The sequence below is a fragment of the Gossypium raimondii genome, chromosome 8, assembly GCF_025698545.1.
Source record: "Gossypium raimondii isolate GPD5lz chromosome 8, ASM2569854v1, whole genome shotgun sequence".
NCBI lineage: Eukaryota > Viridiplantae > Streptophyta > Magnoliopsida > Malvales > Malvaceae > Gossypium > Gossypium raimondii.
Window position 1 is genome coordinate 2,400,263 of NC_068572.1, and position 20,176 is coordinate 2,420,438.

The following is a 20,176-nucleotide window of genomic DNA, read 5'->3' on the forward strand; positions in this document are numbered from 1 at the left end:
AGAAACTCACATTATCATGTTGTTGATTCGGTATCTTTTAATCGTTTAAAGTTTAATTTTGTGGCATGTATATAGGTAATTTGTTTTGATCAATCTTGAATGTTGGCACTTTTTGGTTCTTGAATGTGATTGGTATTTTGAATGGTTATATGTTATATACATAGGTGTAAGGGTTGGTAATGTGATGCTCGAGTATAAGCATAATATGTATAGATGTTATCTGGGAGTGATAGTGTTTTGGGAACCTTAAATAATGTTAAACTTAATTGGCAAATAGGTTGTGTACTAAAATGTGCACTTTGACATTTTTGTCAAGTTATGGTAGAATCTTAAATGGCGTTTGTTGAGGTTGAAATGTTAAGATGTTTGGCGTGCCTTATTGAATGATTGATGAATACATATGCTATTAAGCTTACCAAAGTGTTCATTACATGTGAAATAACTTGTACGGTTTTGTAGTTAACAAAATGGATGAATTAGGATGTGTTTAGAATAATTTTATGCGGATTTGAATTGGCCAAATGTGCACCATTTTAGCCTTTAGTTTGTTTTGATCATATTTATTCTTTTTACTATAATGTTTAAAATTATTCATAGTCTCTTCCGAACTCATAAATAAAAAAATTAACTATTTTCAATCTAACTATCGTCAATCTAAGACGAATTTCATATTTTGTCGTTTTAGTATCTTACGTAAAGAGAACGAAAGAAAAGTTCAACAACCGGAACTTAGACCTGGCAGTCTACACGTCTTCATTTAATATTCGAAATAGAATATTATTATTGAGCTTATATTACATGTTACAATATATGTAGAATGAAACAAAAGAATACTACTAAGGAAACAAATTAAATTAAAATCCCTGTTAAGGAGCAGTGCATTCTTTAGGAAGTCCCTGAGGGAATCGCTTGGTGTCAGTGCAGTAATTGTAAATCATGTAATTTTTCTGAACCCATTTCAGCCTTTCTTGGCTCGTTATATCCAGTTCTTGCGATAGCCATGCATTTTGAGAGGGTGAGGTGGAGGAACATGATGATTTCCCGGAAGACCACACACATGCATCAGCCTTGTAATTCCTGTAAGCAGCAGTGAAAGGAGCTTGGCTCCAATCTGTCTTAACAAGACCACCTCGAGTGGCCCAATCATCGGCGTTCCAAAGACTCGAATACACTCTCATCGGCTGGCTCTTTGGGAACGCAACGCCCATCGATTCCAAGTTCTTGAACTCTCTGATCGGAGTCCCATCAACAGAGAAGCTGTGAACATTCAAAAGAATCACAATTAAACATAATGAAAATAATCGAAACTGTAAAATTGAATAGGAGGGGGGGGGGGTTGTAAAAGAAGACATACATAATACGTTGAGGGTTCCAAAGAAGGGAGTAGGTGTGGAAGTCTTTGGTGGGATCGAACCAAAGGTAGAACTGTTGCTCTTTGTCACCTTTGCCTTGTGTATATACATTGGTGTGGACTATGTATGGGTCTCCGCTTAGGTTCCCCAAGAACTCGAAGTCGATTTCATCCCATGTCGACCCTTCCGAACGAAGCTGCAATTGTCACCCCACATATCAGCACAGAGTTGTAAAATAAATAAGAGACAAGTATGATGATACAACGTACATAGTAAGTGGTAACAGTGCCAGCAGAGTTGCCTGGGACCAGCTTAATGTTCATATCAATCTTCCCAAACAGATATTGGTTCTTGGATTGAAAACCAGAGCCGGAGAATTTGTCGAGGGTGAGAGTGAGAAGGTTTCCGTTTTCTAGAATCTTGCCCCTCCCATCTCCCCAAGTAACGTCGATGTCTTGGTTAAAGTTGGCGGCTGAAGCAACCATTACAAAGCTGATTAAGGCAGATAGTAGCAGCAATGAAGTCCTCATTTTTTTTGGTAGGTTTGTATTATGATGTTAGGAAATGGGGGAGTGATAGAGGGTGGTTATATAGGGGAGGTGGATTTGGTGAGAAAGATGAGAAGAGAGAAGCTTCGTGGTATGTGTTACCGTCGGGACATTGAGTGAATCAAAGTTGTAAACAGCTGGAAACATAAAGAGAAAGAAAGAAAAGAAAAAGGTCCAAATCAATAATACTGAGGGGTGTTGCTTGGAAGTTGGTACCAATATGCATGTATAATTTATGGATTTGGTGCCGCCTTTCCATGTCTGGTTACTGTGCATTTGCATGTCAGGAATTGAACCGGCAGTTGAAGCAGTAAAACTTTGATTCAGAGTTTCAACTTTATCATTATATCCATCAGTGTAATAAACATATCACAATCAAAACACACTGTAATACACTCACCAATCCCAAACGCGGTTGGGGTTTGGAGGCCAGAACCCAACTGTTTATACGCAGGCTTATACGTTGTGCAATTTGAGTGAACCACAAGATTTCATTAGCCTAAAACCAGTGTTAATTAATGTGAGTCATTGTCATATTGGCTGACTAATTTTTGGGGACCAAACCAGAACTCAACCACTGGGCTCATCACGTTAATCAAAACAACTATTAATTATTAATTATTAATTAAATCCATTACAAAAAATGCCTGACCATAACTATTTTCTTTTCATTTATTATCTAGACTGAAATTTGAATCCTTAATTCAAAAAAGTAAAATCCATTGGTGAATTACTTTGTGTTTGATTATTTCAAGGATTTCCGTAATGAAAAAATCTTAACTTTTGAACAATTCAATTGTTCTAGAAATATCTTAAAAGTCAAGTAATAATATACATTCTAAAAAACTAAAATTGATAAATCAATAATCTATTAAATATTAAATTTAGGTGTTATTTGATAAATTAAAAAAATTAAATGTTCAAAATTAAGTATTGAGTTTAAGTTATAAAATTTGTTTGATATATTACTTAAAATTAGTTACGGAATATAATTAGATTGTTTGATAAATATAGATTTTAAATTATAAAAATTATATTCTACATTTTATCTTTAATTTTAAACATTTCACCTTATTCTAAACAAAAATTAAAATTTTAAACGTAAAATTTTTATAAAAAATATAACATTACAAAAACTAAAATTGAAATAATTGAAAATATTTTCAATTAAGTGATAAATAATTTTTATCTACTTATTATTTTTCACATTTTTTTATAAGGAATTCTAACATATTGCCTTAATTTTCAACTGTTTATCAAAGGTCTTAGTCATGATTTAATTAAAATTTACCATTGTATTGTGCCCTCTTCTTTTCATAGAAAAAGCCTAGCTATTCAACTTTTTCAAATTAAATCTTTGCTCTGTCGGCAGCGGCGCTGGCCTTCAAGCTTGTTGCTAATCACAATTCCTCTTAACAATTTTTGTAGTTTGATTTTGTTTTTAATTTCAATCTACATTATTGTGGTTTTGTCTGCAGTTTTGTGGTTTTATTTTGTCCACATTTTTCATGGTTTTTGTTTTCTCCACTTTGTTTTCTTTGAAAATAGTGGTGGTTTTATTTTTACATTTAATTTTTTAGTCATGTTCTAACAAGTATGTGAGATATTGTAACACCCCCAACCCGTATCCGTCGCCGGAACCGGGTTACGGAGCATTACCGGACATATCGAATAACTTATCACTAATTCACAAATAAATAACATACATAGCATACTTTAATCAATACATTACCTAGATTTTAGATACATGCCACAATATCAAAAGAAAGGCACATCACTAAAATTCACTAATTCAAAAATATTTTTAAAATCACGCTTAACTTATAATTATTAATTAATAAATTTTTCTAACTTTTTCATCGAATTTAGTGATCTCAAATCACTATTCTGACACTACTGAAAATTGGGCTGTTACAACTCTTCCCCCACTTAAAAAATTTCGTCCTCGAAATTTCTCACCTGATACAAGCTATTAAGTCAAATCTTTCTTCCACCTTTTTAATCGAAGTCCATAAAATTAATCATAACTCATATCACTTCCGAACTCATATCAAAACTCATTTTAGAAGTTGATACTATGACTGAACTTAACTGAGTAGCTCTGATGTCTCCTGTCATCACTTTCTCACTAGTAGTATAACTATCGAGAATTTCCAGTAATCGTCAATCGAAACATAACTGAGAAACCCATATTATTAAACTTTGACTGATATTTTGACGTGGTTGCATCTGTAACTTTCAACTGATATTTGTTTCTTTTCTTTTTTCCATGAAAGTGTCAAGTAATATCATTTTACACAACTGCAATAACTTCAACAAGCAGGACAACTTTAACCCATAATAATATTTCCCGATTAAAACTAACCTGATAGATATATTTTTCTATCAAGTCTTCTAGAATCTGAATTTTTCATTCTGATTGTCCTTCTATTTACCCATGAATACACAAAATTTATTCCCGGTCCTGAGAATATACTCAAATGCATAACAACCAGTTGCCTACGGATTATCCTTCATCCTTTATCCAGCAGAGCCATCTCTTGCAATCTATGAACCTGAACCATCTTATCTAATACCTTCGAACGAAGACCTTGAAAACCCATCCAGCCAGAAAAAAATAGATAATTTAAACCCATTGTGAAGACCCAAAATGTACTGATTCCATAACTGATTATAACTCAATTAACTTTTCAATGAATAACCCACTCTGATTAGAACAACTGAGTCGATTTTATCTATCAGATAATAATATTTTAGAATAATCCATTCTTCTTGTTGTCAAAACAATCCAGATATACCATATATCATAATTCTCTCGGAATATCAACCGAAATTTACCACAAACTGCATTAACTCAAACGAATTATGACATCTCATTATTGACTTGCTGACATAATTCAGGATTACCTGAGAAATAAAAACCAATGTACAAATTTGAGCTCAATCTTCCACCATCTACTCTTTTTTCGATGTCAACCCTTTCATGAAAACTGGAAAAGAATTATATATAATAAACCTATTTCAATTATAATCACCGAAGCTTTGAACTATACCGAAGCCACAACCATCAGATAGATTAAAAACTATAGAGCAATAATAGGACCGGCGTTCCAACTGTATAGATAGAACAATACCTCAACATCAATAGTGAACTCCAAAATAGATGAAGAAAATCGAAAGTAGTCCCATTAACAACCAGTGCAGTAATACAACTTCTATAATATGATATCCATATCACCGAGCTACCATGATCGAACCAAAATTAATAACAGTAACAAATATAACTACCTCCGGCCAATGAATAACTTTTATAGATGAACCATGTTTAATAAATAAGATTAGACCATAAGAATGATAAGAAAACCGAGATAATAAAATCCAAGATGTGAAGCTATACTGAATTTTCGAGAATAAAAATCACATTGAATGATAAAGAGATCGATGATATCCTAGAGAAAATCCAGAAGAAGAATATCGCTCGTATGCACTAAAAATAGTTGTGATAAAGACAATATAAATTCCATATATGTAATTCGGAAAATTCAGCCAGTAGAAATAGAAAATAACTTCATATGATTCTTATCATCAAGTCTTCTATCAAACATAATAGATTAGAAAACCAAAGAAAGATAGAACAATGCCGATCATAAATCAACCAGACTAACAATACTTCCAGCTAACATTATGTTTAACCAAACTTTCTATATGATAAGAATCACATCTGAAAATGAACAGTTGAATATACCTCTAAGGATAAAAGAACATATAGAATACCCAGAAGAGATCGTTGTAACATACCCGACTATAACAGTTGCATTCAGATATCTTTGCAATTTCAACACTATCCCACTAACTACTAAAGTCATCAATAATCTTACATTATCCCAATTACTAAAGAAATCAATTCAGAAGAAATTCTGATTAACCCGTTCTTTAAATTCTATACCTGAATAAATCGATTACTCGTGAATAACTTTTTCCTTAAAAATGACATTGCGTATCCTGAATTATCTTTGGAAAAAAAATATGATATCTTTTCTAGAATTCTCTTTAATTGCTATCCCATCCTTAACTCTGACCGCATTATTATTCATTCAATTATTGAACTCTCTTCGGTTTCACACTTGTAAACTTAATGAATATAATTCTTGTAAATTCCATTGTACAGGTGAGGGGGTGAAGGTTGCAAAGCCTCAAAATTTAACTCTCATATATACACAAGTAAAACATAACATTTATCATTAACTCATTATAATCATTCGGCATTTTCAACTATAAAACAAAAACAAATATATCAGCATCCAAATCCCGACTCAATTCGACTCAATTATGGCATGTACCTCTAGACTCAATTTTGAGCTCGATTAATTCGAGAATCGGCTAAACCTGAATAGCTCTGATACCACTAAATGTAACACCCCCAACCCGTATCCGTTGCCGGAACCGGGTTACGGAGCATTACCGGACATATCGGATAACTTATCACTAATTCACAAATAAATAACATACATAGCATACTTTAATCAATACATTACCTAGATATTAGATACATGCCACAATATCAAAAGAAAGGCACATCACTAAAATTCACTAATTCAAAAATATTTTTAAAATCACGCTTAACTTGTAATTATTAATTAATAATTTTTTCTAACTTTTTCATCGAATTTAGTGATCTCAAATCACTGTTCTGACACTACTAAAAATTGGGCTGTTACAGATATATTAGTATAAGTATCGCTAGATCTATTAGGAACTATTCTCGAAAGGTTTTATCATGATAGATCATAATGATGGTGATATATTTGAGATGATAAGCAGAAGAATAGATTGTTTGAAACTTGGTTTTTTGTGCATCATTGATGCAGTAGGGGCTTTGGGTTTTTTTTTTAATTGGTGTTCATCATCAAGTTGATTTGATGATGGAAAGGTTAGGATACAAAGTTTTAGTAATTTGATCAAATTGATGCATCTTTGGTTTGTTTTGAATTATTTTAATGTTGCAATTACTATAAATGTATCCTTCTCTTTTTTTTTTAAGATTATTTTGCAGACATGGCATTTATGCATTAGTTTGTAGTGATTTATTTATCGTTTGTACTATGTACATGTTTTTGTATTATTGTTGTTCATGCTTCTTATTAATAATAATAATTTTTTTAAATCTTTAAAAGAATTGCATAGCATTTTTTTCGAGTAAAACTAGGTATCAAAAAAATTAATTGTAATACCCCATACTCGGCCAAATTTCTAGGTCCGAGTTACAAGGTATCACACTCGTTGCTGGAGCAACTACGATCAAATCACAATTCGATTCACAATATTAAACATTTAATTATAAGTAAAACAATCATTTTTAGGTCTTATATGAGCTTATGAAAACTCTATTTGCTAGCCTGAGATCGGATTATGGCCAAATTAGAACAAATTCAAAACTTCAAGTTGACGTCGTGACGTTAGGGAGTTCCTCGTAGCGATGCAACATACTGTCTAGCCTCATCGCAACGACCAAAGCCCAGCGTCACACTGTGACATGGTATCCAGGTCTCGTCGTAACGACTACCGTTCAATGTCGCGACGTGACATTCTGTTTTCAAAAGAATAAATTTTGGTACCTATTTGTAAACACATAAAACCTTTTAAGTTTACCTGCATACATAATTTTCTACCAAATCCACATACTTGGTGGTATTCCATTATGCCTAAAGAACATTTATACATACATGTTATCATCATTTTAACAATTTCATTTGATTATACAACCAATTCATTCAAGTCTTTCATATAACTAGTTGACACTTATAAACATAAGTATATGAACATAAAACCAATTAGACTATTATCATACCACGAAACATGCCTAATTATAAGTTACAAATTTCCAATTCCATGTATTTAGCATATAACCAAATTAGAATACCAATTTTGACTCAACCTAGGTACATGTTGTATAACTAACAAAAGAAACTAGACAAACATTGTTAAGTCGAAGGTCATTGTCCAAATGCTGAAGTTGATCCTCGCAACCTCGTTATAAACCTAACCTACGCACGGAAAACAAAATCTTACGCTGAGCAATAAAGCCCAGTGGTATTTCCATAATCGAAATCAATTTAATACAAATTTTAAATCAAATGTATACAATTAATTTCCAATTCAATACCAACTAACTTACGAATAACTCATGCTATTCTTTAATACATATATCACTATACATATGCTACAAGATGCATTATTGATGCCAAAAGAACCAACTAACATACTACCTCAATTAACAACTAGTTAACATATCATAGCAATATACTTTACATTCACATTACTTTTCAATCTATTACATTCAATCAAGTCTGTATATAATTTCCGAATTGAAATTAAATCTACCATTATCATTCCATATCGGCCCTTAGGCTCATTCAACCGATTCACATGATCTTTTACATGCTATAAATAAATATCTAACACAAATATGTACTTGTAATACAATTTCATAATGTTAAAATTCATTTTCAAATATCAATTAACTATTTTTCAAATTATATTCCCTATTAACATGACTCAGATTTCAAGACGAATACATAAATTGGTCAACTTGCATCTCAATTTGGCACCGTAGTGCATCATTGGATATATCGAAGAAAAGATATTGGGACATATAGTGCATCACTGAGCAAGCCAAAGTAATTATACTAGCACACGATATGCATCATCGTACAAACTGAAATAATTATACTGGCATGCATAGTGCATCTTCGGATGTATCGAAGCAATCATCGGATGTACCGAAATAAATATACTAGAACGTAAGTGCATCATTGGATATACCGAAGAAATTATACTGGTACGCAAGTGCATCATTGGCTAAACCGAAATATAACCTGTACATTAATAGAGTAGCCAATTTTTCATTTCATCACATAGTTCAATTTACATCCCGTCATTCTCAATTCAATATCAATTCATCATATAATATATCATAATTCAACTCAGTTTCATACTAATTTACTATACTGGTTGAGTCATACAACTTTCTATTCTATTCAATTTAATCATTGTCTCGATATTCAATTTCAGCCATAACATTTCAACTAAATAACCATTAACAACTCACATCAACATTATATAATGCAAAATGTCATGAATATACAATAATTAAATTGATCTCGGGTCATAAAGATACAAACTGAAAGTTCACGTCTCATAGTCGGTTCTCGTCTTTCCTTTCCCTCTCGACGTTCCCTGCGTCATCTTTAGCTACAAATAATAATACAATATCAAATTCCAGCTAAATCAAAATTGAATATCAACTTTTACAAAATTTTCAAATTATTCAATTTAGCCCCTAAAACTAAGACAAGCATAACTTTCAATTTAGGGCTTCGAATAAAAATTTAGTTTCACCAATAGGGACCCTTTATTTTCTATTCCTAACAACAATTCATGATATTATTTATTTATTTAATTTGGTCCCTAATGTACAAAGTTATCAATTAAACTTTACAATTTAGTCATTTTCTTGAATTAAGTTTAATTTCTATCAATTTAACACCTAAATCATTCAATTATCAACAATGACATCTCATTAAAACTCCACTAATTGATCAAATTGATCTTTGGGTTAGCTTAATCAAGATTCCAAGATAAAAAAAATCTATAAAAATCAAAGAAAAATGATTAAGGACTTATTTGAATTTAAGAACCAAAAGTTTCAAAGTTTGAAAATGCATTGAGCTTTCTATTTTTTCTTAGCAATCGGTTGGAGGAGATGAAATTATCTCTCCTTCCACTGAAAAGGTTCTTTTTATAGTTGAATTAAGATTAAATTAATCATATGTTAATTATATTTAACCTTATTTTGCTTAATTAAACTAATGTCCTCATACCTTCCACTAACCCTTATTTAAATATGGTCTAATTGCTATTTTGCACCTTTGATTAATTTCTATTTAAATCCCCAAGGCTTAATCTAATTAAAAATATATAGTGATTAAAATTTTACAAATTAGTCTTTAGGCCTTAATTAACCATAATTTCGGTTAAATTGACTATCCAAATTTTAATTCATCAATACATTTACTCTATAAATACCCTTATTAAATATTTACAGACTCAGTTTACAAGAACAAGTTTTGAAACCATAAAATTCCAACGCCACTGACTTTTGGGCCATTACATTAATGGTTAATGTTTTCTTATTGTAAATACTCGGTTTTGACTACTATCATTTTTATATTTTCCTTGACATAAATAATACTATATTTCAAGAAATTGTGTACTAAGCATGGAACAACTAGCATCGACGCTTCACTTAATATCTCTTCCGGAGCAACAACTCTTGTTTAGAATAGCTGTTGTTCAGAACAACTATTATCCAAGAGTAGCTGTCCAAAATATCTATGTTTAGAATAGGACTTTAGTTAGAGTAGCTATTATCCAATGTTGTTGTTATTTGAGAACAACTAAAGTTTGGAATAACTCTTGTTTAGAATAATGACGTTTCTGGAATAGTTATGTTTAGAACAACCATTGTTTGGAACAGCTTGTATTTAGAGCAATTGTGCCTTTCAGAAGAGCTATTATTAAGAATAAGCCCTAGCAAGAAAAATATCACCACAAAACAACTCGTGTTTGGAACAAGTAAAAATTAACTATTAGGAACAACTTTCACCAAAGAACAACCATCGTCTTGTGTTTTCGCATGTACTGCTTCACCAAAGTAGAAGAAGTGGAAGTAACCTAATATAGCAGGGTTCTTGGGTTATCTTCACTCTTAGGATGTTCTGGAGAGCTTGGCTTGATGGATTAAGTATGGAGGTAGTTAAGAGGTTTCCTCTTAACCCTTTCCTCTAACATTGAGTGTTTTCCCTTATTTTAGAAATATGGTGAACTCTTCTTCACTTTTCATTATCACCATCATCAACAAAACCTTTCATCATCCTCTCTTAACCATTATTGTCATTGTAACTGAACCTTAATTTCATTACTCATATTAATTACCTAACTTTGTAACTCTCATTTTCTAAAATTTATAAATATAAGCAATTAGTAAAATGACTTTTGGCACTTTGGAATTTTGACTCTCGAAGCTCTCTCTAAAATTTTCTTAACTTTTTTTCTTTACTTAACTTTATTGTCAACCACATTTCACTTTCTCCACCTTACCAACCACCACCTACCACTGCACTCAATGTTACTGGCTTTGCTTCAATTTCCCTCTCCACCTTCTTTCAGTACTTTCCATTTACTTGTTTGGAATGTTTCCTCTTTTTGTCAAAAGAACTCTCAACACTTATTGTTGAGGATAAACCCAGTTAAGCAACGAATAAGTAAAATAACGAAGAAATTAAAAAGATCAAACACAAATATTTTAAATGAAAAAACTCCTTCGAAGAGGATAAAAAACCACGAGCAAAGATAATTTCACTAACGAAAAAATATGAAGAGTACAAAATATGGAGATAAAACTAAACCCCAAAACTCGAAATAAGAACCATCAAAACATAATCACAAAATTGTCTAAAAGCTTGTAAAAACTAATACCTAAACGTGTAGTGAATTATTTTTCTAAGGTGGAAAATGACCTATTTATATGCTAAATTTGTAGGTTAAATAATATTAAAATAACCTACATTAATTAGAGTTTAAGTGAAAACTAAAATTTTAACCGATAGAAAAAACCCAAAAAATGCTGAACATAACTCCACACTTATCAATAATTATCATTTCATAAAAGAAAATAAATATTATAGAACTAACGTCTCATGTATTACATAAACCATCAGAGCCAAAAACTTGAAAATACGAAGCAAAGAAAGCAAACAAGGATCTCAATCTCGTACAAGAGATATTCTCTATTAGAGTATAGAGAGTTGTTAGTTAGTTGTGAATCTGGTAAAAGGTTGTTGCTTAATATGGAGCGGTTACTCATGTCTATAAATACTGTACATCTGTATTCAGAGAGCAAGGATTTTTGAATAAACAAACAAAGAAGTTTATTCTTCATTTTCTATTTCGTTCTCTGTTTGGCTAGATATTTCTTTCTATTTTATCTAGTTCTTTCATGGTATCATTCGCCAGTTGATTCTGGATTCTTGCTTCCTATGGCTTCCGTTGATTCCGAATCTGGTGAACCTAGCTCCGGTGTGTTTGCTGCCGATCGTGTCACAAATGTCTTTCCTCGGCATGAAGTCGTCAAACTCGATGAAGGTACTTATATTCAATGGCGTAAACAGGTAAAACTGATAGTTGATGGCTATGGACTTACAGGATTCTTAGATGGCACCATTGCTCCTCCATCACGATTCATTCTTCTAACCGTTGGCTCGCGTGCTCTAAACCCGGCGGCTCAGGTGTTCAAGCAGCAAGATCGGTTTCTGACATCCTGGCTTTTGTCGACTGTAAGCTCCTCTTATCAATCCTCCTTTGGTGATGCTTGCACGGCGTATGACATATGAAGTATGGCCATTAATCTTTTTGCAGCTGATACTAGCGCCAAGCAATTGAGGATTCGGCATGAGCTTCACTCTTTGAAGAAAGGTAACCTTTCTATTAAGGCTTATGTTGCTCGGATTAAAGATTTATGTGCTATGTTTGATGCTTCTGGTTCTCATATCTCTGATGAAGAGAAGATTGAAGTGGTGCTTGCGGGATTACCGTCGAAATTTGAGGCGGTCATCTCTTCTGTTCGGTTGTCGACTGGAGTTCTGTCGTTAAAACGTGTGGTTGATGCGTTGGTTGATTGTGAGAATCGTCAAGTTCAAGTGTTGCAGGAAGTCAATTTGAACGCAAATCTTGTTGAAAACGAGTCGTCGGTGGAATAGGCCGGTCGTGGTGGTTGTATACCTGTTCGTGGTCGTGGCAGAGTCTTCAGATCTCATGTTCAATGCCAGATCTGCAGTTGATTCGGGCATGTGGCTCAAAAATGCTATTATCGTTATCACCGAGACTCGAATGAATCGTCCGGTGTTGAAGGTTCTGGTTCTGGGGGGTTTGTGCACCATGGTGAAGATAATTTTGTGGCTCCTCATCAGAAGAGTCAAAGAATTGTTTATGGTCAAAGGAGTTATGCTGGTCAAAATAGATATGATGGTCAAAATGTGTGTGCTGGCATGCATAATAGGCCATTGGCACGTGGGCCACAGGTGTTTCATGCTCATCATGATTCTAGCCGAATTTGTTCAGATGCCTACAAGTCAAATGTGTGCAAATTTGGTCATGATGATAGGCAAGGCTATAATGGTAACACGTCACATGGGTTTAATGCTGTAAATAGACAATGTGCATCACATGGGCCGAATGTTCAACATTCCTCACATGGGCCAAATGTTCAACATTCCTCACATGGGCCAAATGTTCAAAATGTTCACCTTAATGCTGGGCCGAATATTGTACCATCATCTAATTTCGTTCAAGTTGATCAAGCTGATCCCGGCTCTCCTAAACCAATTTGTGATGGACTAGGTTTTGGGGTCCAGTTTTTTTATTTACCAAACCGTGCGCTCGAGTTTATATTGGGTTAGAACCGTGTATTGGGCTTCCCCGGCTAGGGGACTTACATGCATCTGATTATTTTGAGTCATCAGAATCTGGCTCTCATGTTCATACTACTCAACTTGGGTCTAGTACTGATGATGATGGTTCATTCGTTACAGTGGGCGGTGGAACCACGTCTTGGTACCCTAACTCTAGGGCTAGTCATAATGTGTGTCGCGATGTGTCAGCTTTACGTGATGTCATGCCATATTCAGGTACGTCATCTCTTTTAATGGGTGATGGTACTCCTGCGGTAATTTCATCAATTGGTACTGCTATTTTATTAACTCAGTCTAAGTTGTTACGATTGTCAAATATTTTATGTGTGCCGAGTATACGGAAAAACCTCTTATCTGTCTCACAGTTTACTCGTGATAATGGTGTGTTTTTTGAGTTTCATCCTACTCATTGTGTTCTTAAGGATGCTATGACTCAGGAGACATTGCTGACGGGCTGCATTCGTGATGGATTATATCAGTTTCTGTGCCGGTGGTTTCTCATTCGTCTAATGTTGATCCGTTTGTTGCTCATTCGCAAGTTCCACATCCCTTTAAAAATTGTTCTGTGTTTGCTTTATGGCATAATCGTTTAGGCCACCCGTCTGCTTATGTGGTCAAGACTATTCTAAATAAATGTAATATTGTTTCAAGTAAAAATGGTTTTGATGGTGTATGTACTGCATGTCAAAAAGGGAGGTCACATAAGTTGCCTTTTTCACCTTCGACTACTAGTTATCAACTTTTTGAGTTAATTGTCTCTGATCTTTAGGGTCTCGCATCTGTTGCATGTGATGAAAAGAGATATTATGTTTCATTTATTGACATGTGCACTAGGTTTACCTGGGTTTATCTTCTACGTCAAAAAGCTCAGGCAATAGAATGTTTCATTCAGTTTCAAAAGTTAATTAAAACACAGTTTGGCAAGTCTATTAAGCACTTTCAGAGTGATTGGGAAGGAGAATACCATGGTTTTACGTCTGTTTTGGAATCCCAAGGAATTATCCATCGACTGACGTGTCTGTACACTTCTAAACAAAATGGAGTGGCTGAGCCTAAACATCGTCACATTGTTGAAGTGGGTATTACATTATTGGCTCATGCGAATTTGCCTATGGAGTACTGGGGGTACGCGTTTTGTTGCGCAGTTCATCTTATCAATTGACTTCCTACTGTCGTTCTTCAGGGCAATTCTCTGTTTAAGGCACTTTATGGCAATGATTCGACCTATGATCATCTTCGAGTGTTTGGCTGCTGCTGCTATCCTTATTTACGTCCGTTTGTAGGTTATAAGTTGGATTTTCAGTCTCAGCCGTTTACATTTTTGGGTTACAGTCCTCGTCACAAGGGGTATCAGTGTCTTTTACCAGATGGTAAGGTTATTATTTCAAGACATGTAGTGTTTGATGTGCAGAGATTTTTGTTTGCTGAGTCTAGCCCTGATAAGTCTATGACGACGACCAGTCAGATTAGTACGAATGTTGTTCCCATTGTGTAGCCTGTTTCTTCTTCTTCGTCGTCTCATGTGCCTTGTGTGGTGTCACCATCTCTCCAAGGGTTTCAGTCTCAGCCTAATGTTCCTACATCAGATGTTGAATTGGTGCAGTCTCAGTTTAATGCTTCTTCGGCTGTTGTTGGGTCTGGGTCGGATGCTCTTCCAGTTGTACATGAGTCGGTTTCATCAGGTGATTTTAATGCTCATCCTCAGTCTATCTCAAGAATGTCTGAAGGTGTTTCTTCTTCGTCTGACAGTCAAGTTAGTAGGCCACCTGTGGGTAATACTCACCCAATGGTCACTCGAGCTAAAGCGGGAATTTAGAAGCCTAAGGTTTTACATGTTGAGGCTAACGAACCTTCTACAATTGAAGAAGCTCTGGCTGCTGCTGAGTGGTGTGCTGCTGTGCAAGATGAGTATGATGCTCTTATGCGTAATTCTACATGGGAGCTAGTCTCCGCTCCGTCTAATCATAAGGTTATTGGGTGCAAACGGTTGTTCAGAACCAAGAGGAATTATGATGGTACAATTGCTAGACATAAGGCTCGATTAGTCGCAAAAGGCTGCTCTTAGGTTCCAGGTTGTGATTTTAAGGAAACTTTTAGCCCCGTGGTAAAACTGGCTACTATCAGAGTTATTTTGTCTATTACTGTGTCTAGGGGGTGGTCCCTTCGGCAGGTGGATGTGAATAATGCATTTCTAAATGGAGATCTTGATACTGAAGTCTTCATGCATCAACCTCCTGGCTATGTCTAGTATGGTTCTGATGGCAGACCTCTGGTATGTCGTTTGAAGAAAGCGTTGTATGGTCTTCGTCAGGCTCCTCGTGCCTGGTTTGAGAAGCTTAAATGATTTCTAGTATCTGTGGGGTTTGTGGTATCGAAGTCTGATGCTTCCTTATTTGTTCGGGTCGTACCGGTTCAACGTTGTATGTTTTTGTGTACGTTGATGATATTATTGTTACAGGTGATGTGCCGTCTGCTATAGAGTGGTTTGTTCAATTGTTAAATAGTGAGTTCTCGCTTAAGGACATGGGCGATCTTTATTACTTTCTTGGGATAGAAGTTACTCGTTCTTCATCAGGCTGTCTTCATCTATGTCAGAAGAAGTATATACGTGATATTCTTATTCGGTGTTCGATGGAAAATGCGAAGAGTGTTAATACACTGATGATTAGTTCCTCTATCATGACTAGAGATGGTGGTGAGCGTTTAGAGGATCCGACTGAATACAAGAGCCTTGCTGGAGCATTACAGTATGTCGCTCTTACGCGGCCTAATGTTGCATACGCTGTAAATCGAATATGTCAGTTTATGCATTGACCACTTCTGTTCATATGACTGCTCTAAAGCGTATTTTGAGGTATCTAGGTGGAACGATTGAATTTGGGATTGTGTTTCGTCCGTCCACTAGTTTGTCATTAGTTGGGTATGCTGATGCAAACTAGGGGTTAGATTTTGATGACCGGAGGTCTACTACTGGGTACTGTGTTTATTTCGGATGTAATCCTATGTCATGGTGTACGAAGAAACAGCAGGTTGTTGCTCGGTCTACTGCTGAGGCAGAATACCGGAGTCTTGCCGCGGTCACTAGTGAGGTTACATGGCTTTTTTCGTTACTTCAAGAATTACATGTTCAGTCTACTAGTATTCCCAATATTTGGAGTTCTGGTGCGGTTGCTGTTGCTGTTAATCCTGTTCTTCATTCAAAGTTTAAGCATGTTGAATTAGATTTATTTTTCGTTTGTGAAAAGGTTGCTGATGGTACTGTTGCCGTTGGCGAGGTTCCGGTGTGTGATCAAGTTGCTGATGTTCTCACTAAGCCACTTTCGTTATCGATTTTTGCTCGTTTTCGGAATTTCCTATGGGTCTTGTCTGTGGAGAAGATGGATGAATATTAGAGTATAGAGAGTTGTTAGTTAGTTGTGAATCTGGTAGAAGGTTGTTGCTTAATAGGAGCGGTTACTCATGTCTATAAATACTGTACATCTGTATTCAGAGAGCAATGATTTTTGAATAAACAAACAAAGAAGTTTATTCTTCATTTTCTATTTTGTTCTCAGTTTGGCTAGATATTTCTTTCTATTTTATCTAGTTCTTTCATTCTCGAAAGGCGAGGCTAGTAACACTTTTACTCTACGAAAGAAAAACTGAGCCACCACAAACCAAGGCATCCCTCCCAACAAAAAAAAAAATTGTAACTAAACATCTTGTGAAAATTCTTAAAAAATTATAAAAAAAAATTAAAAATTTTAAATTTTATAATGCAATTTTTTAATGATTTTTACAATTTTTAGTTAACGATTATTTTACGCTTTTTTAAGAATTGAGTATTTTGTTACAAAATTGTGTTTTTCTCTAGGAATTTGAGTATTGGCAAAATTAGGCAAAAGGCCACTTTTAATAAAAAAATAGGAAATCATGATCAAATTGATAAAATATGTAAGTATTGAGGACTAAATATATTATTATACCAGTTAAAAAAGACTTTTAATTATCAATTTAACGATAAGTAATCAAAATAAAAATAAATTCAAACATTAATACCTAAATTAAAAATTTTTAAAATTAAGTAACCAAAATAAAAATGCGAGCATAATTAAGAAAAGTATCAATTTATCCGAATTTATATTATATTTATTATTAATATATCAAAATTTATATGAATGTTATATTATTTTAAATCATTTTGAGCTTCTAGTCAGCTACTAAATGCGTATATATAATGTTGTGGCATGGCCCATCGAGGTCTTGCTTCGAATGGATGTATGTTAATATATGTCTCTCACCAACTTCAAAGTCGGCTGGCACACCAAACACGAACAAATCATTGGCAAAATATCACAATATATTTATATCCCGAGGTGTCACATGCGATTTTTCTATAGGTTCTCTTCAAGTAAGTTGACCATAGGTCTACGGTAGCAACTGGATACATTTTCAATCAGAAAATATTAATATATACATATTTTATATATATCATATTGATTTAAAAATTTACATATATAACAATTAAAAATATTATTTGTATAAAAAATATAATATCATTTTAATTTTAGATGGATAAAAACAGATTTCGTAGTTGATTATTACACCTATATATTTCCCTGGTTAGATGTTTTGACTTCAATCAGAGAAACATTAAAGTAGTATAATTTCCGAAACTGAATAGAATTATTTATTGAGCTTAGTTTTACATGTTACAAAACATAGACTGAAACAAAAGAATACTGTGAGGCTGCTTTTGAACAAAGTATCTGTCCTTCGGCATGACTAGCGAAGGGAATCTTAATCAACAAATTAAGAAGCAGTGCACTCTTTAGGAAGTCCCATAGGAAATCGCTTGGTGTCGGTGCAGTAATTGTAAATCATATAATTTTTCTGAACCCATTTGAGCCTTTGTTGGCTCGCTATATCCAGTTCTTGCGATAGCCATGAATTTTGGGAGGGTGATGAGGTGGAGGAACATGATGATTTACCGGAAGACCAGACACATGCATCAGCTTTGAAAGTCCTGTAAGAAGCAGTGAAAGGAGCTTGGCTCCAGTCCGTCTTAACAAGACCACCTCGAGTGGCCCAATCATCGGCGTTCCAAAGACTCGAATACACTCTCATCGGCTGGCTCTTTGGGAACGCAACGCCCTTTGATTCCAAGTTCTTGAACTCTCTAATTGGTGTCCCATCAACAGAGAAGCTGTAAACATTCAAAAGAATCACAATTAAACATACTGAAAATAATCGAAACTGAAACGTTTTTAGAAAAATGGGATTGTAAAATAAGACATACATAATACGTTGAGGGTTCCAAAGAAGGGAGTAGGTATGAAAGTCTTTGGTGGGATCGAACCAAAGGTAGAACTGTTGCTCTTTGTCACCTTTGCCTTGTGTATATACATTGGTGTGGACTATGTATGGGTCTCCGCTTAGGTTCCCCAAGAATTCGAAGTCGATTTCATCCCATGTCGACCCTTCCGAACGAAGCTGCAATTGTCACCCCAGATATCAACACAGAGTTCTAACATAAATAAGAGACAAGTATGATGATAAAACTTACATAATAAGTGGTAACAGTGCCAGCAGAGTTGCCTGGGACCAGCTTAATGTTCATATCGATCTTCCCAAAGAGATACTGGTTCTTGGATTGAAAACCAGAGCCGGAGAATTTGTCGAGGGTGAGAGTGAGAAGGTTTCCGTTTTCGAGAATCTTGCCCCTCCCATCTCCCCAAGTAACGTCGATGTCTTGGTTAAAGTTGGCGGCTGAAGCAACTATTACCAAGCTGATTACAACAGATACTAGCAATGAACTCCTCATATTTTATTTATCTGTATGGTGTTTCTATTCTAATTGGATTATGATGTTATGAAATGGGGGAGTGATAGAAGGTGGTTATATAGGGGGACGAAAACAAGGTAAAGGGGGGAAACTTCGTGGTTTGTGTTTCCATCGGGACATTGAGTGAACCAAAGTTGTAAACAGCTGGAAACAAAAAAGTGAAAAGAAAGGAAGGGTCCCAATCTAATAATACTGAGGGGTGTTTCTTGGTACCAAAATGCATGTTTAATTTATGGATTTGGTGCCGCCTTTCTATGTCTTGTTACAGTTCAAGCAGATAAATATGCATGTCTAGAATTGGATCGGTAGTTCGACACAGGCAAACCCATACTGTAATACACTCACTAAACTCAAACGCGGTTATGCGCCTCTCCATAGGCCGAGGCTTATTTGAGTGAACTACAAGATTCCATTACCCTAAACCAATGGTGTTGCTTAAAAGTCATTGTCACATTGGTTGACTACGTCAGGTCAAAACTAACTTGTTTTTGGGACCAACACGTATTCACTTAAATCATCACGTCATACAAAAAAGAATTATTATAATAATTAAATTTATTACAAAATATTGTGATTCTTGTCCAAACCAGCTAGCTCACTCGATTTCTTTTTCAAATTTTTAATTTTAATCATCACATGATTTCTTTTTTGATTAAAACTAAAACAAAAGAGTCTAAAAAGTAGTGGCTAATGTTAGGATCTTATACTAAAGTAAGCTATATAGTTATGAACTAGGTTAAACAACTTGTCACCTATGTCTTCTGTGTTTTTTCCTCAAAACAAAATCTTCATCAATTGGCTTTTACAAAAATGAGTTGTGTGTCATGTTACCTATGATATAATAAAATTTGCACTAATTAGCTAAATCTTTTTTAATTTGGAAATTTTATTGGAAAAGCAATTTCTTTTAATACGCAGATATAA

General features: G+C 34.5%; 2 protein-coding genes and 1 long non-coding RNA gene across 3 annotated transcripts; 1 reads left to right on the forward strand and 2 right to left on the reverse strand.

Moving 5' to 3' along the window:
* Window positions 1-756: 756 nt before the first annotated feature.
* Window positions 757-1,915, reverse strand: LOC105790223 (probable xyloglucan endotransglucosylase/hydrolase protein 23). The gene is made up of 3 exons (XM_012617708.2): window positions 1,622-1,915; window positions 1,355-1,548; window positions 757-1,257 (listed from the first exon to the last, which is right to left on the reverse strand). The coding sequence occupies exons 1-3, from the start codon at window positions 1,880-1,882 to the stop codon at window positions 867-869; spliced, it is 846 nt and encodes a 281-aa protein (XP_012473162.1). The 5' UTR covers window positions 1,883-1,915; the 3' UTR covers window positions 757-866.
* On the forward strand, window positions 912-18,900 carry LOC128042983 (uncharacterized). The gene is made up of 2 exons (XR_008198681.1): window positions 912-1,020; window positions 18,377-18,900. It is a non-coding gene; the product is annotated as an uncharacterized LOC128042983 (long non-coding RNA).
* On the reverse strand, window positions 18,075-19,287 carry LOC105790224 (xyloglucan endotransglucosylase/hydrolase protein 22). Its single transcript, XM_012617709.2, has 3 exons — window positions 18,974-19,287; window positions 18,707-18,900; window positions 18,075-18,613 (listed from the first exon to the last, which is right to left on the reverse strand). The coding sequence occupies exons 1-3, from the start codon at window positions 19,229-19,231 to the stop codon at window positions 18,220-18,222; spliced, it is 846 nt and encodes a 281-aa protein (XP_012473163.1). The 5' UTR covers window positions 19,232-19,287; the 3' UTR covers window positions 18,075-18,219.
* Window positions 19,288-20,176: the final 889 nt, after the last annotated feature.